The sequence below is a fragment of the Arvicola amphibius genome, chromosome 1 (assembly GCF_903992535.2).
Source record: "Arvicola amphibius chromosome 1, mArvAmp1.2, whole genome shotgun sequence".
Lineage (NCBI taxonomy): Eukaryota > Metazoa > Chordata > Mammalia > Rodentia > Cricetidae > Arvicola > Arvicola amphibius.
Window position 1 is genome coordinate 121,631,538 of NC_052047.1, and position 22,226 is coordinate 121,653,763.

At 44.8% G+C, this 22,226-nt stretch overlaps 1 protein-coding gene across 1 annotated transcript in view; it reads left to right on the forward strand.

Annotated features, from left to right (window-relative positions):
• Acsm2b (acyl-CoA synthetase medium chain family member 2B) overlaps positions 1-22,226 on the forward strand; it is a 30,224-nt gene that overhangs the window by 4,644 nt on the left and 3,354 nt on the right. The window contains exons 3-13 of the mRNA XM_038346609.1: positions 1,655-1,865; positions 2,089-2,296; positions 4,337-4,480; positions 6,802-6,958; positions 10,090-10,169; positions 10,341-10,464; positions 11,532-11,612; positions 16,370-16,471; positions 18,593-18,720; positions 18,829-18,928; positions 19,902-20,021. Of these exons, the coding sequence (XP_038202537.1) occupies positions 1,655-1,865; positions 2,089-2,296; positions 4,337-4,480; positions 6,802-6,958; positions 10,090-10,169; positions 10,341-10,464; positions 11,532-11,612; positions 16,370-16,471; positions 18,593-18,720; positions 18,829-18,928; positions 19,902-20,021 (1,455 nt within the window). The remainder of the gene's footprint in view (positions 1-1,654; positions 1,866-2,088; positions 2,297-4,336; positions 4,481-6,801; positions 6,959-10,089; positions 10,170-10,340; positions 10,465-11,531; positions 11,613-16,369; positions 16,472-18,592; positions 18,721-18,828; positions 18,929-19,901; positions 20,022-22,226) is intronic.

Below are 22,226 nucleotides of genomic sequence, written 5' to 3' on the forward strand. Positions count from 1 at the left end.
CCAGAAAACTGGAAACTACTAATAATCAAGGGGGAAATACTGAATCCAAGGACAAGAATTCGAGAAAGGTTGGAGGGAAGATCCACCTGCAAAGATGCCTCCCAAATCACTTCCTCTACCCAGGACCCTCTTCTTGCTTTTCACGATCCCCCAATGCCACATTATGAATCCATCAAGCCATTAATCCATTGATTAGATCAGAGCCCACACCATCTGATCATCTCTGGAAATGCACAAGCATTCATCGAGGTTTATATTGGGGTTATGCCCCACTAAACCGCTCAGGATTCAGAAGGATTACTCTAGCAGGCAAGAACGTAACTAATAAGGTCTGAGAGTAAAAAAAATAAATTAGACCACATAAATCTTTTCATTATGTCCCATTTATTCTTCCTATGCTCTCTCTAATGTCCTCTTGATGTTTTCCTTTTGATGATCCTCCTCATTCTTCATTGTTCTTCCTATCACACAAGGTTTCCAGTTTATATATCCACAGAGACAGTTAACAACTTTCTGGTAAATAGCAGTGATATCAAGCATGCATTTCTTAGGGCTAACAGGATGGATAAAAGACTAACAAGGCAGGCACCTTATGTGTCAGAAGGAGCCTGGCTGTGAGAGGATTAGGATGGGCCTGTGCCCCCCAGGCTAAGCATCCTGGTGCTGTATCCGCTGGCATCCAGGTGCAAAGGCATTTCTTTCTCTGGGCTGCTTTAATGACCCAGGGTTTTTTCCTGTATATCTTAGGGGTAAAGGTACAAAGAGTTAATTTCCTAGACTAAGACCTTGTGTCACATGAAAGGTGAAGGTAAGCACAGAATATTAATAGCTTGTTAGGGTTGCACAAAGGACAGTAGGTTACACTCTCATAAGTTGGCTTTTAGAGAATTCAGGGCCACCCGGACCTGTTTATCAGTTAGAGTAGACATACTGTTTCTCTGTTCAGTGCCTCCTGCTCAGGGCTCCTTTCCCGTCAATAAGTCCTGTCAATAAGGATAATTTGGGGGGACTAATTTTATGTGTATTTGACTATGGGAACAAAGGTTTGACTATGTGAATGCTTTCACACTAGGGCCCTGTGGTGTGGAGAAAGTTATATAGTTGCCAGTACAGGAAATGTCAGGTTTAAAGAATGATTTATACACTGCTGGGATATTTTGGGGTGAATCCCATTATGGAAGGGAGAAACATCATGATTTCACAAGATTCCTACAGAACTGACAGTGACTATGCAAAAGACGATGTTCTCCATGCTTGGCAAATGGAGTTCTCCACAAGATCTTAGGCCTGTGGCTCTGTCTATGTCTGTGCTCTGACATAATCCCTGTGGCTCACATCAGGCATACCTCAGAGGTGCACTCTGCTCATCTGTTAGGCCTCCTCAAGCCAATCCAGCTAGCAATCAAAATTATCTATCACAGTAATATAGATTGGGTTTTAATTGTTATTTTTAAAGCATGCATATTAAAAGTCTCTGTTTTAATACAGTGTTGATAGACCTAACCCTCACTTAAATCAAAGTTTTGAAGGTTTTCAACACTTTGCAATAGTGTGTGGGTGTCCTCGGATCAACAAGCCTACCCCTAGACTTGCAATTTGTTCTGTTTGCCGTGTCCCCATGAGTGTCTTCTCACCAGGCCTTCTCTTTCATCAGGCTGGCAAGAGACCTTCTCGCCCAGCCCTGTGGTGGGTGAGTGGCAGCGGGGAAGAGCTGAAGTGGAACTTCCGTGAACTGAGTGAACTCAGCCAACAGGCAGCCAATGTCCTCTCAGGGGCCTGTGGCCTACAGCATGGGGACCGAGTGGCGGTGGTACTTTCTCAAGTCCCAGAGTGGTGGCTGGTAACCCTGGGCTGCATACGGACTGGTTAGTAACTGCCCACACAGGCTGGGCACCCTCTCTTGTAAAAGAAATGGAAGGCAGAGAAGTGTAGCTTCCTATCCCCAAAGAACCCCCCCAATAGAACATGCTGTTCTTACTCGCTATTGGTCCTCACATCCTACCTGCCCTTCCCTGTTGGGCCCCGTGGATGTTCACAGCCCTTCTCTGTGGAAGGAGACAATTCCTTTAACCTGTTTGTCTTCTCCAGGCCTTGTTTTCATGCCTGGAACCATCCAGATGAAATCCACAGACATACTCTACAGGCTGCAGTCATCCAATGCCAGGGCCATTGTGGCTGGTGATGAAGTGGCCCCGGAAGTGGACACCGTGGCCCCTGACTGCCCTTTTCTGAAAATCAAGTTGCTGGTGTCTGAAAAAAGGCGAGAAGGATGGCTGAACTTCAAGGCACTGCTGAAGTGAGTATCTCCTCCCTTAGCCAGGTTCTCACCCAAAGTGGAAATCAAGGCTGAGGAGAGTGAGACCATGAAGAAAGACAAGCAAATGCAAGAGTTTAATCATCTCCAAGGTGGGTGGGGCCAGGTATGCAGAAACCTTCTGGAAGAAGATAGAGTGCTCCCAGGATTTTCTAACAAAGGATTAGCAAATACTTTGATCGTCACGTGTTAATGGCTGTAAGGGCCATTTTCTACCACACACTTCTGGGCTTGTACACTTGCAGCCCAGAGTCCCATGCCATGGACACATGTTAAAAAAGAGAACCCTGGGAGACTGAGAGTTGAGCACATGGCTCAACGGGTAAGAGCACTCGTAGTATCAGTATGAGGACCTGAGTTCAAATCCCCAGCACTCATGTAAAATGCCAGCACGGCTGCACATGCCTGTAATTCTTGCATTAGGAGGTGAGGACAAGCAGATCCCAAGAGTTCACAGGTCAGCCTTGCCTAGTCAAAAAGCTAAGATTCTGGTTCACTGAGAGTTCAAGGAAATATCACGGGAAGCAGTAAAGAGAACCACCTGACACTCTACTTTGGTCTTTGAATGTTCACATAAAGATGTTTGCTTAGCACATACTCACATGAATGCCACACACACACACACCACACATACACACACACACATTGCACAGGCACACACACACACACACACACACACACACACACACACATATATATATATATATAAACATGCATGTGCACACAAATACACTACCTAGGCACATATAAATGCATACATTACACAGGTACATACATACAAACACACACACAAATACATTCTGGCATTAAGGCAAATCACTTGCACATGCTAGAAACAACATGCTATTGACCTGCATGGGGCTGAAAGGCATCCAGAACCATTCACCACAGTCATAGAAAAAATGAGAGGCAGCATCGAAGAGATGCCTGGCGCACTGACTTCCAGTCTCTTCTTCCCACATCCCATATCCCTAGATATAGTTTCCAGGATAGTGGTCCTTCCGGAATAGTGGTCCTTCTAGAATAATGGTCCTTTTAGAATAGTGGTCCTTCTGGAATAGTGGTCCTTCTAGAATAGTGGTCCTTCCAGAATAGTGGTCCTTCTAGAATAGTGGTCCTTCTAGAACAGTGGTCTTTCTGGAACAGAGGTCCTTCCAGAATAGTGGTCCTTCCGGAATAATGATCTTTCCAGAATTTTATAGCAAGACTGGCTGAATAAATGGGATTCTTGCTGCATGTCTAAAATCCTTCCATTAGAAACATGTGCCTTAGGAAACATCGAGGGAGACCATGAAGTTTTTTTTTTCCTTTCTACTGCCATGATCTTTAAAATAATGTCCATGAAAATAAACAATAAAATAAAATAAAGTTTTGAAAGATTCAAATTCAAGATTCTAAGAGACTTGTGGGTTATTACAGAGAATAAAAGTGGGTGTCAAGAAACCATGTAGGATGCTGGAGAGATTGACCGCTTTTCCAGAGGACCTGGGTTTGATTCCCAGCAGCTACATGGCAATTTACAACTGACAATAACTCTAGTTTCAGGGAGTACAATGTCCTGTCTGACCTCCACAGGAAACATACATGTCATGCATATCTATGCAGGCAAAACACTCGTAGACATAAAATAAAATTTTTTAAGCTCTTGGAAAAGTAACTGCTCACCTTCTGTGCTTCTATCATGCTGGAGCCAAGCACAACTCAAGTAACATCCAGTCCCAGCTAAGTAGGTTCTCTCTCTCTTTGTTGTGGAGTTAATTTTCCCACTAAACTCTCTGAGAAAGGTTGTGTTGTGCCCATTTCACAGACGTTGAAAGTGAGACTCATGGAAGTAAAGTAGCTTGTACATACTTACATAGTTAACCAAATGCTAACCCTGACTCACTCTGGGATGCAGGAATTTTACTTGTCCCTTCAGAGACAAGTCCTCTGACTTGCCCTTGTCATCCTGAGGGCTAGTGAGGGACGCTGAGTCACAGAATCCAGGCTAGCTCTGAGACACTGACTTTCTGGTCCTTGTAGGGATGCATCCAGCACTCATCACTGTGTGGAGACTGGAAGCCATGAACCAGCTGCCATCTACTTCACTAGTGGAACCAGTGGCCCTCCCAAGATGGCAGAGCACTCCCATTCCAGTCTGGGCATCAAGGCCAAGATGGACGCTGAGTAAGCTGAGCCTTTTTCCTCTATAGACTCAGGATGATGATACTGAAGTCGGGTTCGATTTGCCCTGGAGACTTCTAGAAAGACAACTTGAGAAGGGAAGCTAAAAGGGCAAGGCTTCAATGATGGGAACTCTGAAGAGTGGCATCTCTGTTTCAGACAACACAAGGTCTCAAGACCTCTTCCTTGTTTCAAACCACACTTAGGGTGAAAAATAGCAACAGGGGCAGGCGTCCTCGTCCCAGACACTCTCCGCCTTACCTTTGGGGCCCTGGCAGTTTGCTATAATGATACCCAGATTCCAGGAGGACATCTTTTTTGTCAACCACAAATTACTTTTCAAACTGATTTCTATGAAAAGTATCATCAGAGGAATGAAGTAAGCAGAGTTATCGGAGTTTCTAGAACACAGGCTTCAAGCTAGCACCAATTTCATTACTGGGTAAACATGACCTGTGGAACCAGAGGGTACAGTGCCAAGGTCTTCATGAACTAAGAACTGAAGACCTCTGTGCTCTTTGTCCATAAGTTCTTCCTGCAATGATCATGCTATCATCAGAACTGGAAATATTTTAATGTTAAAAAACTTATTAAATTATAAGTGTGGAGTACTGGCTCATAAAAGCCTTGTCACACAAGCAAGGGGGCTTGAGTGTGGTCCCCAGAATCCACATTTAAAGAGTAGAGTTTGGTGACCTGCCACACTCAAGTCCCCGAGCTTGTGAGACAAGAGTTTTATGAAGCTGTACTCCTCACTCCTAATTTAGGCTAATTTAGTTTGCTGATAGTGTTGGCTTGGAGGTAGGACATTTATGCTTTTAAAAAGTTTAAACAGTAGAGTTTGGTGGCCTGAATTTGTAATGCTAAATCCTGGAGGTGGCAATTGGTGAGCTCCTGAGACTCACAGGCTGGCAAGTTTAGCTGGATTGAAAAACCCCAAGGCAGGCAGGGAAAGACCTGGTCTCGAAAATCAAGGCAGAGAGTACCTGAGGACAACACCTGATGTTCACCTCTGGCCTCAACAGACACACACACACACACACACACACACACACACACACACACACACACGTGTGTGTTCTCTTCCCTTGAACACACACTGCCTTCACATGCACACAATTGCACACAAAATAAATAACTTAATACATGAGCGGAACTAAAGCACAATTTTGAAATTACATTTAAAACTAAGGCATTACTTTTCACTCCTGCCATCCCAAATCAGTCCCTATAAGCTTAATATCCTAAAGAGATCAGTCATCTTCAGTATGTGTGTGTGTGCAAGCACATAGCAATGCACTCCTATAGGCGGAGACTGCTCACTAATTTCCCGACTGCTCAGACCCTTTGGCAGTTACATGGTGTCTCTTTGACTCTGCCTACTCTCTCTATATATCTCTATTTGGATTCCCCACCTGACTTTGCTCTGCCAAGCCATTGACTGAAACAGCTTTATTCTTTAACCAATGGTAATAAAACATATTCACAGCATACAGAGGGTAATCCCATAACACACCCCCAGCTGCAAGAAGTTCTTCCTGTCTATCCTACAACATCTTTGCTTTAACCCCAGTTTGATGCTTCTTATTCTGCCCTGAAGAGAGAAAGGAAATAAGCTTTTTCCTGTACAAGGAAAACTGCAGCTGTGTTTGGGCAGTCCATGACGCTTGGAGCAAAGAGAACCAGAGGCCAAAAAGGCCTACTCAACCAAGCTTCAGACACGGCAAGACTGTTAGCATGTTGACTTGGAGGCTGAGGAGATGGCTTTGTGGGCAAAGTGCTTGCATAAGTGTGAGGATCCCCCAGCACTCTCATAAGAAGCCAAGTGTGGTGGTGTATACTTGTCACCCTGGCACTGGAGGAGCAGAGCCAGCAGGGGCTCTCTGAAGCTCATTGGTCAGCCAGTCTAGCCAATCAGTAAGCTCCAGGGCTAGTGAGAGACACTGTTTAAAAACTAACGTGGAAAGTAATAGATAAAGACATCTGCACACTTTATACATGTCTATGCCTGCACACACACGCACACACACACACATACACACACACACACACACACACGATTGTTTACTTTGATGCCTTTTGTTAGTAAGCTTTTCCTGGGTAATTTCACTTGCCAGTCACTGTCCTAGTATTGGAAATACAGTAAGAGCAAAACCCAGTTATCTGCTAAATTGTGTCTTCTAGAGTCACACTTTCAAAAGCTCTGCCACCCCTTCACACACACAACATGCCCACACCTCATCCTTACCCCCCCCCACAGTTCCTCAAGTACCACACCCATCAGTGTGCACTCAGCTCTGTGTGCCTGTGTTCTGTGTTCTCAGCTCCTGGACAGGCATGAATGTCTCTGACACAGTATGGACCATCTCAGACACGGGTTGGATAGTGAACATTATAGCTGCATTTCTGGAACCATGGACCCTGGGAGCTTGCACATTTATCTATTTTTTGCCAAAGTTTGACCCACAGACTGTTCTAAAGGTAAGAGAGAACCATCCACATTGGTTAGTCAGAGTAAGCTCGGGGTCTACACACTCCAGGTCATGGCAGTTGATTTTAAATCATAAAAAAGCTTCTACTGAAAATCTCAGCCACATGAATGAGCAATGGACAGCAGGAAGCAAGATGCAAGTTTGCACCCACCTAACAAAGCTCATGGTCTAGGACAGAGATGAGCATAGGGTTCGATGAGTGGCATGTGTTCAAGAAATGGGACTAGGTGGTTGTTCTCTCAACTAAGAGGCACTTCTTCTGCTGTCATATCTCAGACAAAGGTATGAGAGGTAATACCATCTCCCTTGCACACATGTGTGATACGTGCATGTATGCATGGGCATCTGTGTACACACACATGTCTATGTATGAGTGTGTGTGTGTGTCCTCTTTCCTTCTTCCTTTGCAGTGTAACACAAGATAATGGTTAAAAGGTGTGGAATGCCACTATTCTAGTGTACAGTTTGGAAAGAATTCACTTGGGTCAGACACTGCCTCGGTCAGCTTAGGCTACTACCCAGAAATGCTGCAGACAGGGAGGCTCTCACAGCCAATGCTTCACATGCTTCTGAAGCGTGGATTCGAAAATGATCAAGGTGCTGTAGGGGTTGCCTGCTTAATGTGGGACCTCATGCTGGCTTGTAGGAGATCACCATCTTGCTATAGCCTCAGAGGAAGGAGAGATGGGAAGGAGGGAGGGAGGAAAAGAGAATCTCATCATTTTGTTCTAACACTAATGTGCCACTGGCACAGCTTTTCCAGCACTTGGTACCATTATCTCCAAATCCAGTCACATGAGGCCTAGAGATCCAGCCTAGGGCTCCATCCAGCATAAGGATGTATGACTCATATTAGACACCCATGTAACCATCACCAGATGGAAGCCTCAAATGTTTCCATGGCTACCCGTACCTCCCCTGATCACACTCTCACCTCAAAAGTCAATAACTCTTTTGACTTCTACTGGCTTAAATTTCACCTCTCTCTCTCTCTCTCTCTCTCTCTCTCTCTCTCTCTCTCTCTCTCTCTCTTAATTTGAGTGTGAGTGTAGAATGGATTATTTTTTGTGCCTGGTTTATTGCACTCAGAAAATTTCTGTGTGAGGTTAATCCATATTTTTGCATGTGTCTGGTTTGTTCTTTTAAATTGTTCTATAGTATTCCATTCTAAGAATGTGTCACCATTTCTTTCCCATCATATTACAGATAGGTGTTTTGTTTCTGTCCAGTTTGGGGAATTTACCTAGGAGGAATTCTAAAGAGCAAATAAGATTGCTTTCCCTGTAGAGTCTGAGGTGGTCATCAAGTCAATCTTCTATGTTGTGCATGGTAACAAGCAATAAAGTGCTTTCATTTTGATTGCAAAAACACACTACAGAACTAAACAGAGTCATCAGTTACATGTACAGGAAGCTGATGTGTAATAGTCACATGTTCTTTTTTAAAAAACATTTGCTTGGATCACTGTTTAGTTCTGCACAAAACAAATATGGTGAGGGAAACAACATTGCATCCCTGCAGCAAACGCCAACTCTTCCAGCTGCTTGCGAGCCACTTAACCCTGCAGAGCTCAGGTCCATACACAGGATCCCAGTACATGCTGCATGAGGTTGTTGTGGGGACTTCAGGAGGAAGGGCAGGGAAGAGTTAGTAGAATGCTTTTAGCCACTTTTGATGGCTATGGTCTCTCACTATTAGTTTCATGGAAATAGCCTATAACAAACCTAGTTCCAGAAGGTCAAGACACTGAGCCAAGTTCATGTAACTCATTTGCTGCAGCATCAGGTGTAAGTGTGACGGCTCTACAGGGTCGGGGGACTTCCCCAATGCGAGTGTTGCATCTCTGAAGGGAAAGGTATCCCAGCAGTCGGGAGCCAAAGAATATCACAAAGCCACACCACACAACAAACCTCACACAAGGGATTTATTAGGAGGGAAAATCCTAAGAGGATGGCTGTCTCTACACATGTGAGAAGCAGCACAGAACTGAGCAGAAGACAGAGTTTATATAGTTTCTTGGAGGGTGGAAATTTCCAAGATGATGTGGGATTGGAGGTATTAGGAGGCCTGATCTTGGGGCAAGCTCAGGGATTGGTGGGTTCTAAGGCCTGATCTTGAAGCTCAGGGATTAGAGGGATTTCTTGCTTGGAGATTGGTGGGATTTTGTGCTAAGGGATTGGTAAGATCTGTAGCCTGATCTTGGGACAAGCTCAGGGATTGATTTTATTTTCCTCTTGGCCCTTGTCTTAATTAGGATTTCTATAGTTGTGACAAAACACCATAACCAAAAATCAAGTTGGAGAGGAAAGGGTTTAATTGGCTAACACTTCAGCATTGCTATTCATCACTGAAGGAAGTCAGGACAGGAACTCAAACAGGGTAGGAACCTGGAGGCAGGAGCTGATGCAGAGGCCATGGATGGGGTTCTACTTACTGGCTTGCTTCCCCTGACTTGCTCAGCCTGCTTCCTTATAGAACCCAAAACCACCAGTACAGGGATGCCTCCACCCACCACAGGCTGGGCCCTCCTTCATTGATCACCAATTGAGAAAACACCTTACAACTGGATTTCATGGAGGCATTTCCTCAGCTGAGGCTCCTTCCTCTCTGATGACCCTCGTTTTTGTCAAGTTGACACACAAAACCAGCCAATACAACCCTGGTCTCCAACTTGGGGTCAAGTTAGAGTCAGGGTGTTTTTCTTTGTCCCTGGTCTCTGGGTCAAGCCGGGGTCAGGGAGTTCTTTCCCTGGTCCTTTTACCCCATATCTGGTCTATTCCCCTGGAGAGCAGAGAGAAGCTTTACATGTCTTTTGGTGAGGTAGGTGTGAGGTTGCAAAGATGAGTCTTAAACTGAATGGCAAGAGCCAGTCAGGCTTTGACAGAAGTATTCCAAATGAATCTTGTGCCTCTTTCTGTCTGCATTCATTCCTCCGTGGTGTCGTGAGCCTGGCTGAGAACTGTGAGGCTTGTTACGTCTGAAACATACACAACAGACAAACCAGGATCTCAGTCTGTAGCACTACAACTTGAGGAGTCGTGACTGTCCCGGCGATGCTTGCCTTGCTGACTCTGTCAGCTGCTCTGGTGAGCAGTGTCTCTGAAGGTCCTCTCCCTGCAGGTGCTGTCCAGCTATCCCATCAACAGCATGGTGGGTGCCCCCCTCATCTACCGGATGTTGCTACAACAGGATCTCTCCAGGTGATGGACGTTTGGAGACTGGTAGGAGCATCTAGACCCATCCCTATGCCTATTTATCTGGACACTCTGAACCTATATAAACCCAGGGTCATCACATAGCAGAACTCAGTTCCAAGCCTGGGTGGACTTCATTTTCAACAACACTGAGGGAAAATAAAATCTCTTCTTTAGTTACAAGTTCCCACATCTGCATAGTTGCTTCACTGGAGGTGAGAGTCTTCTCTCAGAAACGCTGGAGAACTGGAAAGCCAAGACGGGCCTGGACATCCGAGAATTCTATGGCCAGACAGAAACGGTATCTACTCCCTAGGGGACCATGGGTTGCGTGCTCCTGCCAGCAAAAAGAATTCTGTTTGCTAATCAGGTTATTGGGAAGTAATGTATCACCCTTTTGGTTGAGAAATACTAATTGAACATCTACTATGGGAACAAAATGACCATGTTCCTGATTTCATGAGCATTGCAGTCTAGTGGGGGAGGAAGGCAGAAAATCAAGAAGTTGATGCCAACGTAGGCAATGAAAAGAACTATGAAGAGAGGTAAAGAGTCAGGAGCTAGAGACTTAATCTCCTGTGTTGCTATAACATAATAACTGAGGCTAGGAGATTTATGAAAAAAAGTAGATACTTTGGCTCATAGTTTTGAAGCCTGGGAAATCTAAAATTGAATGTTGGCATCTGCTCACAAATTCTGTCTCCCATCCCCATACTGCTTCAGCTCATGATGAAAATGGTTGGGAAAACAGACATGGGCCAAACAAACTAAAGCAAGGGGTAGCCTTGCTTTGTAGAAACCCATTCTTGTGTGACTGACAGAGTCTTAAGAGAGCCACCACTCAGTCTCATCAGAAAGGTGTTGAGTCCTCTTCGGACCTTAGGGGGACTACCTCCCAACATCGCCACCAGCAAAACAGCATCAGCTGTTCATGGAGACAAGACCATCATGGAAGTTCTCTGTGATGGAGCCACACATTCGCAGAAAACTGCAGCTCTCAGAAGTGTCAGGCACAACACTCAGCTGTCAAACAGAAGCAAAGGATGGGGAGAAGCCAGTTGCGTCCTGACCACCCCTGCCAGTCTTGCAGTTAATGGGCAGAGTGTGTATAGCATGTATCTGCACTGTTGTGTGCTACTCACCAGAACAGCCTTGAGAGTCTGTCCCCAAGCTTTATTGGCTCCTTTTTTTGAGTGTCTCCCTCTCTCTTGACCCTCAGTGTTTCTCTCCTGCCCTCTCCTCTCCTGTCCTGTCCTCTCTTCTCCTGTCCTGTCCTCTCCAGGAGTGAGACCTGATCACTGAACCCTTCCTTCCGCTGACTGCGCAGCTTTTCCTGAGCCCCGCTGTTCTCTCTGTCTCTCCCCACAGGGAATCACCTGCAGAGTTTCCAGGACAATGAAAGTCAAACCAGGCTCCCTCGGAACAGCCACTCCCCATTATGATGTTCAGGTTTGTTCGGGCAATAAGGAGGGAGGGAAAACACGAATTTGTGGTCACGTAGTCATCTATTACATTTTCATTGAGTGAACTAATATTAGGTATGCCAGCCCAGCTGGGTGAGTTTTCCAGATTCCCCACCTTCTGACTTAAAAAAATAAACCCAGATCTAGATGGAGTCACAGCAGAATTCCACCAGCATTTCAAACAGAAACTATAGCCAATACTTTTTATTATTTTATTTTACTACTTTAAAAAATACCAATCCGAATTCCCAATCCCTCCCCTCCTCCAACTCCCACCCCACGCCCTCCAAGCCTAAGAGAGGGCAATGCACCCCACCCTGTGGAAAGCCCAAGGCCCTCCCTACTACATATAGGTTGAGCAAGGTTTACATCCAAAGAGAATAGGATCCCAAAAAGCCAGTACATGCAGTAGAGTTTTAAATTACTCTAAAAATGTAAACAGAAGGAACACATTCAAACACCCGTGAAGCCATAATAACTTGAACACCAGAGCCAGGTAAACACACTACAACAAAACAAATAAAACTATGAATCAATATGGCTGATGAACATAGATGTAAAAATTCTCAATAAAAGACTTATAAACCGAACATAGGCACATATAAGAAAGATCATCCACGATGATCAAGTTGTCTTTATTTTAGACATGCAGACGTGCTTCAACATACCTAAATCAATAAGTATAATAAATCATATCAATTGCCTCAAAGACAAAAATTGCATGATTATCTCCATAATGCTTAAAAACACCTTTGACAAAATATCCAAGCCAACTTCGTGGTTAAAGTTCTGTAGAGAACAAGACTGGAGGGAACAAACCTCAATGTAATAAGCTATATATGAGAAGCTCACAGCCAAAATCAGCCTAAATGAAGAAAGTTTGAAGAAATCCGATTAGATTCAGAAATGAGACTGGGCTGTTGATTCCCCCATCCCCTTTCTATAGAGTACTGGAGGCCTTAGCAGGAGTAATGAGAAAGAGAACAAAATTAGATAGCAAAAGAAGAAGTCAGATTATCCCTATTTGCACATGATATGAAATTATGCATAAGAGATACCAAAAATTCTACTGGAAAACTTCAAAAAATGTTCTACACTTCCAGCAAAGTGTCAAGATCCGAAATAAACTTGCAAACATGAGTAATTTCCTATACACCAACATCTAACTTCTGAGAAGGAGACCGTGGGTACACTCTCATTCACAGTACCCTCGAGGGTATACCTAGGAATCAACCTAACCAGGGAGGTGAAAGCCTCTCACAGGGAAAACTTTAACTCTCTGAAGAAAGAAATTGAGGAAGGCACTAGAAGAGGGGAAGACTTCCTATGTTTCTGGATTGGTAGAATTAATATTGTAAAAATGACCATTCTACTGAAAACAATTCACAGATTCAGTGAAATTCTTAAAACCCCCATGACACTCGTCACAGAAAAAAAAAAAGTCCTAAAACTCATATGGAAATAAAAAAAGAAAAAAAGATTCCAAATAGTGCAAGCTACCCCAAGCAAAAAGAACAGTGTTGGAGGGGTTACCATACTAAATCCCAGGTTATATTGCAGAGCTACAGTAATGAGGAGCATGCATCAGCATAAAAACAGATGTGTAGATGAATGGAACAAAATAAATTCAAACATAATGCATGCAATTGTAGCCATCTTCTCTTCGACAAAGATGTCAAAAATGCACTAGGGATAAATCCTGGTTCCACTGCCAGTGACCCCACAAACTTCCCAAGTCACACAACTGTCACCCACATTCAGAGGACCTAGTTTGGTCCTGTGCAGGTTTCCCAGCTGTCAGTCCAGAGTCAGTGAGCTCCCACTAGCTCGGATCAGCTGTCTCTGTGGGTATCCCCATCATGATCTTGACTCCTTTGCACATATTATTGCTCCTCCCTCTTTGTGACTGGATTCTGGGAGCTCAGCCCAGAGCTTAGCTGTGGATCTCTGCATCTGTTTCCCTAAGTTTCTGGATGTATGTTCTATGACGACAGTTAGGTCAGTCATCAATCTGATTACAGGGGAAGGCCAGTTCAAACACCCTCTCCACTATTTCCTGGAGTCTTACCCAGCTACAAATCTTTAGGTGTGTGTACATAACATGGAGTAACTATAGAAACTGAGAAAGTAGAAAGAGATCAGGGAGAGAGTAGAGTAGAAGAAACGGTGGAAGGGGAGGTAGTAAAACAAGTGATATGAAGGGAAAATGAGAAAAATGGAGAGACTTTAACTGGCAAGGCTGGGGAGGAGAGTGAAGGGTAATACAGAGAAGGGCATGAACATAAAGAGACAAATAACACTAAGGATGTTTGAAAAAGCCAAAGGGAAGCATGCTATTTTATGTTTATTTAAGAACATATATAATGAATATGTATGTAGGTGTGTGTGTGTACATATACAGTTTCAATGAAGCTATACAACATGGGTGCTAATGCTTCCCTCAAGAGCCAAAAATTAACAAAACCCAAAACCCTAATGCCAGGAATGGGAATTCTCCCTTGGAGTTGTTAGCTAGGAGTACGGCTCCAAGAGATTCCAAAACAACATAGGCTATTGCTATTGCCCTTGGTTGCCCTCTGGGACCTGAAAATAAGAGCCTATTGATGAAGACACCACACACTTTGGGCACAAGACTTGGAGAAATTGACTGGAACTGACCTGAAATTCTCCCCCCTGAGGCCTTGCTCGCCCAGTATCAGAAGGTGCCATGCAAGCTGACCAGGGAGAAAAGCAATCGATAGTTCTACTCAGCTATAAGTCTAATAACAAGGACTATCCCAGTAAGAGATCCCCAATGGTACAATCATGGCAGTTTTGTCTTAGAGATAACAAAATTTGACGTACAGCCTGCTCTGCAGGAGGAAATTCATGCCCGGCACTATAAACCTATGGCCGGAGAGGACATGGATTCTAAAGGATAACCCACTACTGCCATTTCCCTAAACTAATATACTTTCTAACTACATTCCACGTACTTATCCTTCTGCCCACAGATAAGCCTAACTTATCCCCCTACACACGCACACTCCGAGGTAGACAGAGACCACTACAGAGATCCACAAGTTATCCAAATGAAGAGAGAAACTGGCAGTAGGGTAACCAACCCCAATTGCTACTTCTTTAGTGAGACTCCACATCTAAGACTGAGGGAACATTGTGGAAGGGGGTCAGGAAAACTAAGAGCCGGGGATACCAGAGTTCATGCTGTGAGATAGTTATCTTCTAGAGATGACAGCAGAAGCTGCTCCCATGAAATCTCAACAGCACAGTTGCCAAGACAAAACCTGCATAATGACCTTGCCCAGTATAAATGGGGAGATTTCACAAGACTTCACACCTGCATGAAAAAGTAGAAGTTAGTGGTTACCAAGAGTGAGAGAACCAGTTTCCTAGGGACCAGCTTCCAAATAGGCTACTCAATCCCAAACAGTCAACCCCTTAGCACAAGCATACTTGAGCAACAGTAAATGGACTTAGTATGGTGTGTGTTTGGGGGGTATTACATACATATGTATGTAACAGTATTAAAGAAGAAAATATCATGAATTTGAGAGGAGAGAAAAGGGACAAATGAGTTGGGGAGGGGGATGGAAATGATGTAAATAAAATATTAGTGTATGAAGTTCTCAAAAATAACAAGCTTAAACTTAAAAATAATATTGATATATTAAGATATTATTTTAAAAGGAGGAGGACAGCCAGTGTCCTGGGTCAGTGTGTAAGAGTTTGATTCCCTGAAACTCGCATGGTGGAAGAGAGGACAAACCACAACCTACACACACACACACACACACACACACACACACACACGAATGAATGAATGAATGAATGAATCTATTTTGGTTTTAGTTTTTGCGGGAGTGGGAGTGGGAGAGGGAGGGCAAAGGGAAGGATGGGGAGGAGAAAAACAGGAGCAACTGTGCTCATCTAGAAAGTTGCCTGGAGAGTTGTGTCACTAAACGTGATTTTGAAAGAAAGATAGCTTGGCCTAATGTTTTGTGACTCAGGTTTCTATTTTGACAACCCTGCACATTTCCTTCTGGGTCAGTAGGTACCCATTACAGCACAGAGTCCAGTGACCGATGAACTTCACCAGTCTCTGTTGTGTATCAGTGGACGGCACTCATTTTTGTTAGCATTACAGTGACTGTACTGTGGCTAAAGTGTCTTCTCTTTTTATTGATTTTGGCTGAATTCTAAGAACTTGAATTTATGTTTATGGGTCTATGATTACATGTATATTTCTGTTTATCGTAAGTATAACAACTTATGTCTAATTCAGAGTCATGTGTGATGATCTCTCATGTAATTGACTGGGGTAACTATACAGAAATGCTTTTTAGTATTCTATTTCGTTCACCATAAGCATTTCCGTCTTACAGAGGCCAGCGTCCAAGCATAGTGCCTCATAGCTGAAGTCAGTGGGCAAGGTAGCAGAACAGCATTTGATTTTCAGTCTCTAGGTCTACAAGTGAGGAGTCTCAGTGATAATAGGTATTTTCTCCTGAGTTCTTAGAGTCAACGGCACCTACCTAGGTTCCTCTGGTCCAGTACACTGAGAGGCTTGGCTGGCACAAACCCAGGCAGGTGCACCAGGAGTCTGAGCCTAAATCTTTTGGCTCCTCTTGATTTCTGATTCCTGTTGAGAGCAAAACGGTCTCCCATCGACAACTCTGCTGTCACAGTGCTGTTTGTGTAGCTTCTCCTCAATGGGTCATTCATTTAATCTTCCTCTTCCTTCAGGTCATAGATGAACATGGAAATGTTCTGCCCCCTGGCAAGGAAGGAGACATAGCCATCAGGGTGAAGCCCAACCGGCCAGTAGGCATCTTCTCTGGATACGTGGTGAGGACCTATGTTCTCCATCTGTTTCCCCATAAGGATGAGATGAACCACGTAGGATGAGGGATGCCAAGAGGTATTGGTGAGAGTCAGAGTTCTCAGGGTTCAAGAATGGGCACTTTATAATGACACCTAATTCTGTGTAAACCAATGATGATGTTAAATTAGAACCAAAAAGAATGAGCACTTTATGAAGGGAGAAGCTGAAGCCTGGCCATTCTCTCTTGCCATCCTCAGCCGAGTACTAAGAAATCACTAAAAAACTCACCTTTACCCATAAGCCTTTGCAACAATAAAACCCATACAATGTGCCCATATTTTTATTGACTCTGAGCATGCTCCCTGCTCTCTCCACAAAGCCTGGACCCAGACTTTTAGGCATTGTGGAGCTTTAGAGCCACGCTGGGCAACTCCATGGCGAGAATCACAGTAGCACTGACAGCATCTGGGGTTCAGACGTCCAGAAAGCACTCACAGATAATATCTGAGTAGGACCAGCTCTCTTAGCATGTAGGGATGGTGAAACCAGAGATTATAGGCTCAAGTCAAATCTACAAATCTTGGGAAGTGGTCAGAGATAACCTCGAACACACACCTTCTGGAGATGTGGCGAAGGCTTGTACCTAGGATAATATGTGAGCACGTCCAAATAATACTCTTCCTATTGTTTATTGTAGCAGTTCTCAACCTGTGGGTCATGACCCCTTTTGATATCAAATGACCTTCTCATGGGAGTCATCTAAGACCATCAGAAAACACAGTTGTTTTTATTACGAAATATAACAGCAGCAAAATTATAGTTATGGAGTAACAATGAATACAATTTTGTGGTCCGGGGCCGCCACAGCATGAGGAACTGTATTAAAGGGTTGCAGCATCAGGAAGGTTTATTGAGTACATACTACAAAGGCAGCACTCTTAAAACTCCTGATACACCTTTAAAATATTTAATGTTCTTAGACACCATGTAAAATTTTTAGAGCTGGATTGCTTAAATTTAAACACTACTCGGGTATTTGCTGGATGACCAGGAGCAATTTATCTATCCCCCTGTCTCACTTCCTCACTGGTGAGCTGGGTGTCATATGGCAACACATTAGGAATGCAAAGGCAATGGTGTTTATGAAGCACTTGGGACTGTGCTACATACACATGTAATAAATAAAGAAACCATGACAGGTCCAAACTATCATCTCCACAGGGAAACTGAGGCGCTGCAACCAGGACACAGTTACAACGCACTCTTCCCCAAACATGGCCCGCACACTTTCTTCATGTGCTCTCACATGCTAGCAAAGGAGCTAGAGCATGGGTGTTCCCATCTAATACACAGGAAACAGATGCAGTCGCATTGGCAGATATATTTAAGGCCATGTTGGTACTGCCAGTAGAAGCTGCATGGTGACTACAAGAAATCTGTGGTCATGAAATTTGGCTTGTTGTCTGAGTTCTATAACTTAGAATAGCAGTTTGGCTTCAGACAAACCCCTTGAACATCCCTTGACATCCCCAATGATGGAGGAAGGTGAAGAATTCTAACCTTGTAACTGGACATCAGCTTAAAACCCATGTTTCCATACCAGAGTAAGGTATAAAAATGTCTAGACAACAGGTAGCCCTCAAGCCTCCCTATTACCCATGTGTTCATGACTCAGCTAAATGGAGGTGCCCAGCCATGGCAGAAGTGTGAACACTGGCTGAGGCTTTGGAATCCTGCTGGCCAATCTCTAGACCTTTCACTTATAATGAGAGAGCCAGGGAAAAATGCCAAATGGACTCAATAACCTTGGGTGGTATTGTGCAGTGACCAGAGGTTAAACTGTCTGGGGAAGAAAAAGAGAATATACAGGGGGGGACACCCTATTATACAGATGGACCAATGAATACATCCATGTTAAATATAAGATTAGATTCAGGGTAGTAGGGAGAGACTGGAAGGACTGGAATAAATGGAGAAGATTCAAGTTGACTGGGGGATCTAAGGTCAGCCGATTTGCGACAGGTTCACCACACAACATAAAGCTGCTCACGTGGTAAACGGAATGAAGTAACTGTTCACAAAAGTTCTGGGCCAGGGATCTTAGACTTTGCAGACACAGTAACTTTTTGTTTCTGATTCTCTAGAACAATCCCAAGAAGACAGAAGCCAATATTCGGGGAGACTTTTGGCTCCTGGGAGACCGGGGAATCAAGGATCCAGAAGGGTATTTCTACTTCATAGCGCGGACAGACGATATCATTAATTCCAGCGGGTGAGCATTGTTTCTGGACCAGGACGGGTGAGCTTGGGTTTTGTTCTGCCTGACTCTCAGTCCTCGAGGTTGGGTGTCCTGCCTCCTCTGAAGGATGTACTTTCGCAGGTACCGTATTGGACCATCAGAGGTAGAGAATGCATTGATGGAGCACCCTGCTGTGGCCGAGACAGCTGTGATCAGCAGCCCAGACCCTTCCAGAGGAGAGGTGACAGTGCTGTTGGGAAGCACAGAGACAGTGTTGTACGGTGGTCAAGGATACAGATTCACAGGCTAGGCAGCTTGGGTTCAAGTATTGACCGTCCTGTCAATGAGCCAGATGACCCTCGCCAAGCTCCTTAACCACAGTTTTCCTCAGTTCCCACATTTGTAAGATGAGGGATTGTCATGAGCATGAAATGTGGTAGATATTTGCAATGTGCTGGGGACCAGACATAGCACCATAGCTCATAGTCAGCTGTGAGGATCTGTTTCCTGACAACAGGAGGGGAGGACTTGGTCTAGAAGATGCAGCCCTTGAACCATGGCATGAGTCAGGAGGAGGACCCTGTAACATCAAGGTGACAAGACTGTACAGAGCTCACTGTGTGTGTGGAGAGGGCTTACGGTGGGTGAGTGGATCTGTGTCCTAGTACACTTCTTCATAGCTCAAGCTTGGTGATGCTGTGTGACTGGCAGATACAGACCGCGAGGCCCCTAAAATAACACCAGCCTCTTTCACAGAGTGAAAGAGGGCCTTCCGCTGGGCTTTGAGTAGCAGGTGGTTTTAGTTTACTTCCCATGAATTAAATACGAAAACTTCATCCCACCATACAGATGGGTAAGCTGAAGTCTGAAGAGACTGAACAAACCATTTAAAGTTAGAGCCCCCAGTCTTGGCTTTCCTGTCCTTCCTCTCTGCAGCTCCTTTTCTCCCGGGAGTCCTTACTATCACGGGTGAATGAGATGAGCCCAGGCTCTCTCATCCTCATGTCTCCTTCCAAAAGATAGGTCCCTCGAGGACAAGTTGGACCACTGGCTGTTCTCACCCACTTCCAATATATTTCCTTCCTTTGGCCCAGACGTTTGAATGGATGCAGGCATTTAGTTGTGGCAGTGGTGGCCATCTTGATACCGATTTTGCTTCATCCCGAGAGATGAATAAGTATTCTGATCCCACTTGGGTTTCATCCTTGCTGCAGGTGGTAAAGGCATTTGTGGTCCTTGCCCCTGAGTTCCTGTCCCATGACCAAGACCAGCTCACCAAGTTGTTGCAGCAGCACGTGAAGTCGGTGACAGCGCCCTACAAGTACCCCAGGAAGGTAAGGCCTTCGCCAGCTGTGTCCCCCGTGCTTGCAGAAGAATGCCTATTATATGTCTCTTCTTTGGCATGAGAATAAGACCTCTAACTTAAAAGTCTTCCTTGCAGTGACCAGAAACTCCCCCCAAACCACCCAGCAACTATCTTAGTGCCTAAAGAGTGGCCACAGCCTTTGACTCGCTCTGAATTAAAAGCCAAATGCTTTCATGGGAGTTCACTCTGCATAGTGGGGCTTTGTAAAAATGCTCAGAACTATACAGCTTTCAGTTGCAATGACAGAAATAGAACTTAAAATTTGCTGCTTGTATAATTAGCAAGTCCGTGAGTGGGCACAACCTTCCTCATGGTGAGTCCCAGGCATATGGACGATGTGGTCAGAGATTTCTATTTCATTTCTTTACTCGCCTTCTGGATTGGCCTCATTTGTTGTAATGTTCTCTCTTTCTCTGAGGTGCCATCCTCTCCCGGTATACACTCTTAGCAGCTTGGCAAACTAAAGTAAAGGCATTGCAGGCATGTCCCCCAAAGACCAATGAAGGTCTTGGAGTTGCTTCTTGCTGGACTAATTTAGGTACCTATTATTAAACCATTCTATGGGTCCAGGACAATGGGATATCCTGATTGGTCAGTTCTGAGTCGTATGGTCATCCTTGCAGAAAGTAGAGGAAGGACTGGGAGAGAGTTCTTCCCTATACCCCAAATGTGGTCTAAGTGAGGAATAGGGGGGAATGGAAATATTCCTTCTGGAAATGGCAGAATAAAGGGACTGCAGACGGGAATGACAGAGCAAAGGGATGACAGAGGACTGCCAGGGACTTCCACTCTGGGTGCTAAGACAAGTGTACTGCTAGGGCAGTAAGACCGGGGTTGCACAACTGGGGCTGCTCAACTTCACATCCCTGAGACAAAGAGCCCGAGTAACACTTCAAGGAGGAAGTGGGTGTTTTTGGTTCATGGTTCCAGAAGTTGCAATCCCTGGTCAGCTGACTCCGTTCGTTTTCAACATGTGGCGATGTAGGAATGCCATGGTGAGAGGGGCACGGGAGAGGGAAGCTGTTCGCCTCATGGCAGTCAAGAAACAGACCAACAGAGAAAGGGACTCGGGACGAGATAACCCATGACAGAATGCCCACCCCCAAAGAGTCCACCACCTCCCACGATGAACTAATCAATTAACTAATTAATTCCCACCAGTGAATTAATCCGTTGAGGAAGCCAATGAGCCAATCACACCCTCCCAGTTCCTCCTCTAAACCCTGTATGAGCCTTCAACATGTGAACTACTTTAGGAGATACTTCTTGTCTGATTGGGGAAAAATATTTTGAGGCTGGGATGCAACGTGAGAGGAACCATATTAGGCTTAGAGCCAATTAAATTCTTAGGTATCCTGTATGCCCAGTGGCTTGCTGCAGGTTAGTTGTCATAGGTGGGCACTCTAAGAGCGGACCCCAGGGAGGGAGGCTCATATGCAAGGGTTTTGAGAAAGTGTTGGGCATGTACCTCTGGGAAAAGGAAGCATGGGAAGGGGCCGAGAAGGGCATAGTGAAAGCACACTGAGTTTCAGTCTCAGCTGGAGCCTGGACCTCCCCATGGGAAGCTCAGAGGACAGTTCAGAAATGTGCTGAGTTGGAGTGAGGAGCTGGAAAGGGCCCTTATAACCCCATGTGGAACAGGCATGAATGCATGCTGTGGGAAGGCTCATGACCCTAGCAAGACAGCAATCCTTCGAAAAGGTACTAGAAAAGGGTTGGTGAGGCGCTATGTCCTCCATTCCTGCAAAGGGACGCAGCTGAGATCAGAGCCCACAACGAGACTTTCATCCTCAAACCAAAAGGGGGCAGCACAACACAGTCTCGGGAGTCACAGTGTGGGTCAAAACCCACTTCTGCTAATTGCCCAATAGCCTCTCTGATCCCGAGATTCCTCATCTGTAAAATGAAGTAGGAGAATGTTGATTATCCCTTCTGTATGTGAGGGGTTTCTTTATTGCTAAAGAAACGACCGACGTGGTGGCTCCCTGATGAACTTGGGAGGTTTTTATTGTAGATAAGAGAGGGAGAATAGACAAAGGCACCTGGGGGAGTCTGCCATGTTGCGTAAACAGCCTGGGTACTAGCGTGGGACTCTGATCTGTTGTAGGTTGGTTTCAGTTAATAGAGAACTAGATGTCCTCTCTAGATATGGGGGCGGAGCGGTTAAGATTTT